General features: G+C 31.0%; 2 protein-coding genes across 2 annotated transcripts; one reads left to right on the top strand and one right to left on the bottom strand.

The window, feature by feature from the left end:
• The first annotated feature begins 547 nt into the window (after window positions 1–547).
• Window positions 548–7998, top strand: LOC127118942 (uncharacterized). Its single transcript, XM_051049173.1, has 17 exons — window positions 548–691; window positions 1762–1888; window positions 2005–2086; window positions 2219–2340; window positions 2454–2489; window positions 2583–2702; window positions 2802–2921; window positions 5353–5488; window positions 5593–5769; window positions 5869–6024; window positions 6105–6211; window positions 6349–6433; window positions 6546–6687; window positions 6816–6975; window positions 7076–7192; window positions 7274–7397; window positions 7564–7998. The coding sequence occupies exons 2-17, from the start codon at window positions 1779–1781 to the stop codon at window positions 7813–7815; spliced, it is 2046 nt and encodes a 681-aa protein (XP_050905130.1). The 5' UTR covers window positions 548–691; window positions 1762–1778; the 3' UTR covers window positions 7816–7998.
• Window positions 7999–8068: 70 nt separating this feature from the next.
• On the bottom strand, window positions 8069–9861 carry LOC127118943 (probable mannitol dehydrogenase). Its single transcript, XM_051049174.1, has 4 exons — window positions 9637–9861; window positions 8768–9395; window positions 8488–8641; window positions 8069–8404 (listed from the first exon to the last, which is right to left on the bottom strand). Exons 1-4 carry the CDS (start codon window positions 9732–9734, stop codon window positions 8199–8201), a joined length of 1086 nt encoding a protein of 361 aa, XP_050905131.1. The 5' UTR covers window positions 9735–9861; the 3' UTR covers window positions 8069–8198.
• Between the last annotated feature and the right edge of the window lie 366 nt (window positions 9862–10227).

The following is a 10227-nucleotide window of genomic DNA, read 5'->3' as shown; positions in this document are numbered from 1 at the left end:
TTCTAAAAACTCCTTTATTTTAAAAATAAGATTCGTTTTCATTAAAAATATATAAAATATTTATTAAATTTTTAGTAACTAAACTCATATTTAATATTTGTCAATTGGAATAAATAAGTGTCAGTCATTGGTGTCTTTAACATTAATTTTTATTTTCTCTAAATATGTAAATTAATGTAATTAAGTTGTTGTTACTCTTTAAAAAAATACTAAACTTTTTTTATGGATTATGATAATCTTAGAATTGTTTACATAATTTATTTTTCTTTCTTTCTTTATGGAAATATTAACTTTTAATTAAAATAACATTTTTATTATAAAGATGAAAAAAATCTGATTACTTATCTAATTTAGACAATCCAAAAGAGTACAAAAAGATGAACCATTTCCATTTTAATAAAATATAAAATTTTATAATAAATAAAAGGAAATAGGTATAAAATATTTTAAAGATATTTAGTAACTCCTTCTAATATATTATAATATTTTCTATATATATATAGTCATTCTCTTTTGCATTTTAAATTTAATAAATTAGCTATAAAGTTAATATTGAATCAAAGAGATAACAACTCCTTCGTTGCAATTCTATACTATTTTGCTCTTATAAATACCACTGGTGTGCATTCTCATATTATGTATATTATGATATATTCGCGTTCCTCTTAACTATATTACACATTTTTCCCTGGTTAGTTCTTCTCCATTGATTTGTTAATTATTATTATAAATTCTTTCACGTTACTATTTGCTAATATTTATGTATTTTGAAATAGTTAATGTATTTTATTGATATTACTATTATCTATGGAGCATAATATGTTATTTTCTCAAAGAACTATGGTTCACTATATGATAAGTCCATTGTCTTCATTGAAAATAATTCAGATATAGATTAAGGTATATGGTTGGTGAATTGTAGAGACTAGTGCTTTGTCGTTTTTCCATTCTATTATGATTCCTCGACTCTTCTCAAATAACAAAACATGTTACATTATATTATTGCTTTGCATTTTGTCTATTTTGTATTTCTTAATTTCTCATTAAACTATGAAAAAAACTTATTGTTATTCTTCACCAAACGCTTTATAATGTCAAATAAGCCCAAATATATAGAAATGGAAATAACATTAAGTATTGATTTTTTAACTTTTTTTTATTCATCCTCTTCATAGATAATATATATTGTTAAGAGAATATGCCCACAAATTATTGTTAATTTTTAATTTGTGAATTAGAGTATTTCTTATATTCGTTTTTAATAAGATCTATGGTCCTTTACTTCTGTAGTAAGACAGAAAATAAAACAATTGACATTTGACCTAACCTTTTTCTTTGTATAAAAAAGTTATTTAATTTTATTTTGTAAAAGTTGGTTATTGACCTTTATACCTTGTGTATAATAATGTAATGTATGAGGTCGTTCATTTGGCTTTATCTAAATGCTTACACATTTTCGATACGATATGAAAATGCACTTATATATATATATATATATATATATATATATATATATATTGTATATTGAGATTTTAATATTTCATAGTAAAGCATGCATTGCATAGTAATTTTGAAAAACATTTTAAATATAAATAGCTAACAGTTTTTTCATCAATGGTTTATCAAGGTTATGTATGATCAAACTTGTCTTATATATACACATAACTCTTTTTTTTTTGTCATTATAAAACCTACTATTATGTATCAAAGTTTATTTTGGCATTAATTATTTGACATTAATTGTTTTAAACTTATTTGCAGGTTGATATTGTTTAAAGATGAAGATGGAATGTGGCATGGATAAAAGGGTTCTCTTGTTGTGGTGGTATATAATTGTTTGTCAGCTTTGTTTCATTCTTGGTGCTTATTCTGAGGATTTTTCATTCAGGTTCTCCCTATAATTCATTTTTAAATTGCTATTTACATTTACTATATTTTTTACTGAGATTTAAAAACACAAAGTAATAATATAATATAGAAGATTTTTTTTTACTCCTTTTGCAGAAGAAACTTGAGGATATTCGACAACCCAGAATCGTCGAGTGCTAATTCTCTGGTCACTCTTAATAATCAAAATTCTGCACAGGTTCTTGAAACCGAAATGCCAAATGTTATATTGCGGGCACAAATACGATTTCGAGTTGCAATTTAATATTTGAAGCAATGGTAATATTATTTACATAGAGATGATAATATTATTTTTTTCATTGAATTTCAGGTGGTGATTAGCAATGGAATAATTTCCCTCACTTTGTCCAACCCTAGAGGGTATGTCAAAGGAGTATCATATGCTGGAATAGACAATGTACTTGATGAAAAAAATGAAGAAAATGATAGAGGGTACTTATTTCGTATTAAACTAATTAATTTTATTAATTTAAGGAGTTTCTGCAAGCTTTTATTCAGTTATATATGTATATGACATAATTTGGCTTTGATATCATATGTAACAGGTACTTGGACATTTCTTCTGGCAAGTTAACTCAAAGGTATAATAACTTAATTTAATGTATATTGTAGATACCTTCATGATGTATGTGTTAATAAAAACACAAGACTTATAATTGAAATTATCATCGCAGAGTTCATGGGACACATTTCTCAGTCATAACACACAAGGAGAATATAGTTGAGGTTTCATTTTTAAGGACATGGAGATCTTCCATGGATGCCTCAAATGTACCTATAAACATGGACCAAAGGTGAACTCCTACTCTCAATCATTTCACATAGCTTTTAAAATAAATATTTATTTTTCTTTTGATTATTAATATATTTCTTGTATTAATTTAATATTACAGGTATATAGTACGAAGTGGTGATTCGGGGTTTTATTCTTATGTGATATTTGAACGGCCAAAAGGATTCCCTGCCATTACCATTGATCAAATAAGGATTGTATATAAGTTAAATGAAGCCAGGTAATTAAACTATCTACCATGGTTTGAAATTGTGGTTCTTAAGTGTAATTACACCCGTAATATTACTGATGTGGTAGTTTTTGTTACCGCATTGGACCGCAATTACAGTGTAATTTAAAATCACGCTTTCGTCGACAGATGACACGATTATTCTGGCATTATAGTTGGATCTTCAAATTTATTGGTTTCTCATCTTCAGTATGTATATGACACGATTATTCTGGCTGACGCTACTGTTGATAACCTCTGTACCATTAAGGCTATTCTCCGTGGGTTCGAACTTGGCTATGGCCTTCGAGTGAACTTTGCAAAGAGTTCTCTTATTGAAGTGAATTCTGACCAGGGTTTCTTAGATCTTGTTTTATGAGTTTCTCCACTGTAGGAAGGAGTTTCTCCCTTTCAAGTATCTTAGGCTCCCGGTTAGAGCTAATCCTCGTCTAGTTTCTATAAGGGAACCTCTTGTTAACATTGTTTCTAGGAGGCTCCTTTCATGGAAACATAGGTATGTCACCCAAGGTGGAATAGCCATCCTTCTTAACTTTATCCCTAATGTCATTCTACCTTTTACTTATCTTTCTTAAGATGTCTGTCAGAGTTTGGAAGAAGATAGTGAAGATCTAGATGAAATTTCTTTGGGGGGGAGTGAAAGGCCAGTCTAAGACTGTTTGGGTCAAGTAGGAGGATGTGTGCAAGCCTAAAAAGTTAGGGGGGTTTGTATTTTGTGACCTTCAGTTAGTCAACTTGGCCCTCTTGGACAAGTGGAGGTGGCGCCTGCTTTCGGGGGCTTCAGATATTTGGCGTGACATCCTTGTGGCCAGATATGGTGTAACACATATGATCTCTATTTTGGATGGGAGAGTTGGTCATCTTAGATTTGCTTCGTCTTTGTTGATAGGGGTTTTCCTCCTGGTTTCTAGAGTGACCGATTCGACTTATTGGTTTCGGGATGATCTCTCCTTAAGAGTTGATTTTTGTCTCCTTACTTCCTTTTGGGAGGATATCTGGGTTGGGGACTTCACCTTGTGTTATAGATTTCCTCTCTTTTTTCTAATTTCGGACTAGATCTATAAACTTGTTGCGGAGGTTGGTAGTTGGGATAAGGGTATTTGGGTCTGGGATCTCAGATGGAGGAGGCCTCTTTTTTTTACTATGAGTTAACTCTTTTTAGCGATCTCCAGTCTTTGCTTAGAGGTTTCATCCCTTCTGTTGTGTAGATTCTTCCATCTCTTTCCTTTTATCCCGTGTTTTTCCCCCAAGGCGTCAGGCCACCCCTTCTGAGTTAGTTCTTCCGGATATTTGGTGTAGTTGGGCCCCCTCTAAATTTTTTGTTTTCTCTTGGCAACTTCTTCATGATCGTATCCCTATCAGAGAAAACTTACTTAAGAAGGGTGTCTTCTTGACCGCTAGGATCTTTTCATGTCCTTTATGCTCATTGTATATTGAGTATTCCTTTTATCTCTTTGTGACCTGTGATGTTGTTTCCTCTATTTGGTATAGGATTTTCAAGTGGATAGGGTGGGTGTTGTTTTTCCTAGTGATATTTTGACCCTTTTTTAGATGTTTATCCATTCATCGGGGGGTGCTAGGTCTACAAGAGGGTTGTAGATGAATTGGTATGTCGTTGTTTGGTCGATTTGGAAAACTCAAAATGATATAGTTTTTTGTGGGTCTTCGGTGACATCAAAGAACGTGGGAGATATGAGTGTTTTCTTGGCTTGGAAATGGTATCTTGGTAGGTCCGATGATAACTCATGTGGTTTCTCGGACTGGTGTGAGAACCTTATTCTGTTGTGAGCGTTTTCGACCTCCATTGGATATGTTCTTGTTACACCGTTTGTGGTTGTGGTGTTCTTTTAAGGTGTCCTCAGATTGAAGTGCTCTAACTTTTACTGATGTTAATTTATTATGTGTTTCTGTGGCGATACTCTGTTTGTTTTTGTTTCTTATGGTTGTGTGTTTTGTAGTTTTCATAGTTGTTTCTGTTTTCTTCTTCTTCTTTGATCCAGATCCCGGAATTGTTACTTCTTGTGTCATTCTTCAAACTTTTTATACTTTGATTGTTAAACCTTTCCTCTATTCTTCTTGTTACTTATTTTATATATATATATATATATATATATATATATATATATATATATATATATATATATATTATATATATATATATATATAAATCTTATAATATAATAAAAAAATTTAACATGAAATGTTTTTCAACTCTAAAATTCAAAAAAATTCCAATAAAAATTTATATTACAACATACACGTATGTGCAATTACAGTAATTCAATGACCAAAACCGCAATTTAAAATCATGCTACCTACAAATATTCTTACATTTTTTTATATCAAGTTACATTTCATGTTACATTTTGAAATAAATAAAAAAACAATATATGCATAACTAATGAAGAAGAAACTACACATACAGATTCAACTATATGGCCATATCAGATACTAGACAAAGAAAAATGCCATCTATGAGAGATAGAAAAACAGGACAAGAACTAGCATATCCCGAAGCTGTTCAGTTAAAAAATCCATCTAACCCAGAATTTAAGGGAGAGGTAACTCTTTTTCTTCTATGCATTTACATGGTTTTTTTTTAGTTGCTTACATATTATGTGTTCATTTCTAATATAATTTTGTTTGTATATTGTGGTGGACTCAGGTGGATGATAAATACCAATACTCAAGTGAAAATCAATACAACCAAGTTAATGGATGGATTACTGCAGATTCTGAAAAGCCCGTGGGCTTTTGGATCATAACACCAAGTAATGAGTTCCGTAATGGCGGACCTATTAAACAAGATCTCACATCTCATGTTGGCCCGACTTGCCTCTTTGTAAGTTCAACAAAAACCAACTAATTCTCTAAAATGTGTTAGAATTTTCGAAAAATATTTATAATTTTTCCTTTTGCTTCTTTATTTTTTCATATGTAGATGTTTGTGAGCACCCACTATGCTGGCAAACAGGTAGAAATAGAATTTCAACAAGGAGAGGCATATAAAAAGGTTTTTGGACCTATTTTTGTTTACTTGAATTCTGCTCCAAGTAATAATCAATTCAAATCTCTATGGTCGGATGCTAAACAAAAGGTCTATATTTTGGTTACATTCAAATACAATTTATTTATTTTAATTAACGCGTAATGACACATTATTATTTGATTCATCAGTTATTGAATGAACTCAAGAATTGGCCTTATGATTTTCCTCAATCAAAAGATTTTATTCCACCCAACCAAAGAGGAACACTACTAGGAAATTTAAGAGTCCAAGACGGGTAAAGTGAATAATCTCGTCCAAAAATATGTGTTAAATAAAATAATTCTTTTTAATAGAAATCATTCAGATTATTTACTTTTTTTTCTCTAAAGTAAATTAATGGAAGTGAATTTGTTGCGTTACTATATTTATTAGGGGGAATAAATCTCAAAATGCTAAAAAAGCTTACATTGGTCTAGCTCTGCCTGGGCCTGCAGGGTCATGGCAGAGAGAAAGCAAGGTACATTTTAAATTGATCGTGAATTCGTCGGAATACCGTTGTTTATTAGATTTTACACTGATGGTACATATATGCAACTAAAAATGATTTGAATTACATTTAAAATTTGCAGGGATATCAATTTTGGACTCGATCATACCTAAATGGAAACTTTATTATAAAAAACATTGTACCTGGAACATACAACTTGTTTGCCTGGATTCCTGGTTTCATCGGAGATTACAAATATAATTATGAAATTACAATTAAACCAGGTAAATTATAAAAGTTAATTTCAAACAATAAAAATAAATTTGAAATATAAATAAAAAGTTCAAACTTAATAATAACTATATATTTATTTCATTATGCAATGATGTTGTAATAATGTATATACTTGTAGGATCTACCATCAATTTGAATTCACTTGTATATAATCCTCCAAGAAATGGACCTACTCTATGGGAAATCGGCGTTCCAGATCGATCTGCTGCTGAATTTTTTGTACCAAATCCTTATCCTTATCTCACCAACAAATTATATATTAACGATCCCATAAACAAGTAAGTTTATAATCAATTATTATATAGCTTATTCGTTTTCATAAATATGCAAACAACGGAGATAGTATGAATCTTAAGCAAAATGTTTATTCCATAACAGGTTTAGAAATTATGGATTATGGAATCGTTACACCGAATTATATCCAAAACACGACATTGTTTACAAAGTTGGTGTTAGTAAATATCAAAATGATTGGTTTTTCGCTCATGTTCCAAGGTAAATTAGTTTTGTTTATTTATCATAAGTATATTTTTTTTTCTACACTTTAGTCTAAACTTTATACTGACATAAATACAGGATCCTAGAAAATAAAACTTATCAAGCAGCCACATGGAACGTTAAATTTGAACTTAGTAATGTATTAAATGGAAACTACACATTACAACTGGCCCTAGCAAGTGCCTCATATGCTGAAGTACAGGTACACTAATTTATTTTTTAGATAATTAATTATCTTAACTAATAAGTTAATAATTAGCTTTTTGGTTATAATAATATATATATATATATATATATATATATATATATATATATATATATATATATATATATATATACTTTCATTTTTTTGGATGATGGGTGAATAGGTTTGGTTCAATAAAATGAGTGATGATCCTCCTTACTTCACAACAAAGCGAATAGGAGATGACAACATCATAGCAAGACATGGAATCCATGGATTATATTGGTTATTTAGTATACAATTACCCAGTGTTCATTTGGTGAAAGGAGATAACACATTATATTTGAGACAATCAAGATTTGGATCGCTTTTTGAAGGAGTTTTATATGATTATATTCGCCTAGAAAGTCCTCCAACAACCAAGTTGAATGTGTGATTTTTTTATTAGAGGAAGATATACTTTTAGATTCTTAAATAAGTTACTACTAGAAAGCAATAATAAAGCTAGTTGTATTGTGCTTATGTTTACTTATGTTGTTGTCAATAGTAGGTTCAATTTTTAATGCAATAAAGAAAGGATGAAAGAGATTCAATAAACATGAGTAGTTTTTTTGTATTATATCAAAGATTTTTTTTATCCAGGAGTTTAATAGTTGAAATTTCATAGATAAATATTGGGATGTCTTAAATAAGTAACTATGCAATCAGATATCATTGCACATCTATTAGTTGATTTCGGTACAAAATGTTATTAAATAACTAGAAAATACAAACAAACAAAAAAAATAAAAACAATAGGAGAGGAATAATCTTTGGTTTTCAAGAGCTAGCCTTCAAAGTGTTTCCAATATCAATCACAAATCGATACTTCACATCAGCTTTGAGTAGTCTCTCCATTGCAGTGTTAACATAATCTACTGGAATGATTTCAATTTCAGGTTTCACGTTATGTTTAGCAGAAAAATCAATCATTTCTTGAGTCTCTTTTATCCCTCCAATCATACTCCCACCAATTATCTTTCTCCCTATCAAAAAATGTGAAATATAAATTAAAAATCTTTATAATTAATCCTATTTTTAAATGAAATAATCTATATATTCTTTTTACCTCCAATTAAAGAAAATGCAGGAAGCTCTAATGGCTTGTCTGGAGCTCCAACCATAACAAGTTTACCATGGTTTTTCAATAAACCAAGCAAGGGAGTTAGTGGATGCAGTGCTGAAACAGTGTCAATGATACCATCAAAGGTTCCCATTACAGCCTATAACATATTCAACAACATTAGCATTAACAATTAAGTGTCATACAATTGACGACACCGCTCTGACCCTATTCTTAAAGTTGTCTGTGTTTTGTAGGTTAAAATCGAATTATTATTTATACGCACCTGCATTTGATCGTTTTCGCGACTAACCACGAACGAGTCAGCTTTTAAATGTTCAACTGCTTCCTTCTTTTTATTAGGAGAAGTGCTTATCACTGTTACATTAGCACCAAAAGCTTTGGCGAATTTCACAGCCATGTGACCTAATCCGCCAAGACCGACGACACCCAAGTGTAAACCGGGCTTGTCGAGTCCAAAATACTTCAAAGGACTAAACACTGTGATCCCGGCGCAAAGAAGAGGAGCAGCGGCTTCAAGTGGCAAGGCATCAGGAATACGGATCACAAATTGTTCGTCGGAGACCATGGTGTCGGAGTAGCCTCCATAAGTGATTGTTCCATCAACATTCTTGGCACTATATGTGAGAATCATCTTTGAGCAGTAATTCTCAAGATTATCAGCACAACTTTGACATGAATGGCAAGATCCAACCATGCACCCTACACCCACTCTGTCTCCAACTTTGAAATTTTTTACCTTACTTCCTACCTCTGTTACTTCACCAGCAACTTCATGCCCCGGAACTATTGGATAGATAGAATTGCCCCACTCATTTTTCACCATGTGGAGATCCGAATGACATATACCACAATACAATACTTTGAATGCCACATCTTTTTCTCCAGTTTCCCTGAAAAAGAAATAAACAAGTTATGTTTTGTAGGGAAATCAGCATGGAATCTTACCGATATAACAAGGTTAGAACCAACACAAACACATAGTAAATGCATGAATGTTAGACCATGTATGAAGAACTTACACCATAAACACGACATCGATCCTAACACAACATATTGGTAATAATTTTAAAATATAAATGAATTGAAAGTAATCACATGTATTAAAGATGTTAAATGAATGAGTATGGTTACCTTCTAGAGAACTTGAAAGGAGAGAGGACTCCAAATGTGTCTCTGGCTGCCCATCCGAAAGCCTTTTTGGGATGCTCTGCCTCAGGTTGTGAAGCCATATGAATTTCAATTGAGAAAAGCAGAAAGGATGTTGTTTTTTTCTTTTTCTATAAAAGGACAGTGTTGATGTTATGGGAAGAGCCAAAATCCACAAGTTATAATAAGAGTTTATGTGGCAATGTTTAAGCCATATGTTCTACTTGGATGGGTGAGTGGGGTGACTTTTTCAATGGTTGGGCGAAGTGCATGCGTGTCCCTGACACCCCACTCCTTAGATCATGGTTTTCTTATTTATTTAGAAAAGAAGTCATTTTTATTAACTTAATAGTCATTTCACATCTGTTTATATATATATATATATATATATATATATATATATATATATATATATATATATATATATAAAGGAGGATTATTCTTACTTCAGAAATAATTTATTAAAAATACTCCACGTCTTAATCATTGATTTCTTGTTAATCTAATGACTAAAACTAATATTAGGCAGGAAAGAATAAAAATAAATTATTAATGTTAGTTGTTGTTGTATCAAGT

The sequence above is a fragment of the Lathyrus oleraceus genome, chromosome 2, assembly GCF_024323335.1.
Source record: "Lathyrus oleraceus cultivar Zhongwan6 chromosome 2, CAAS_Psat_ZW6_1.0, whole genome shotgun sequence".
Taxonomy (NCBI): domain Eukaryota; kingdom Viridiplantae; phylum Streptophyta; class Magnoliopsida; order Fabales; family Fabaceae; genus Lathyrus; species Lathyrus oleraceus.
The sequence above is the reverse complement of the archived record's forward strand: the minus strand, read 5'-3'. Positions and strand labels throughout refer to the sequence as shown.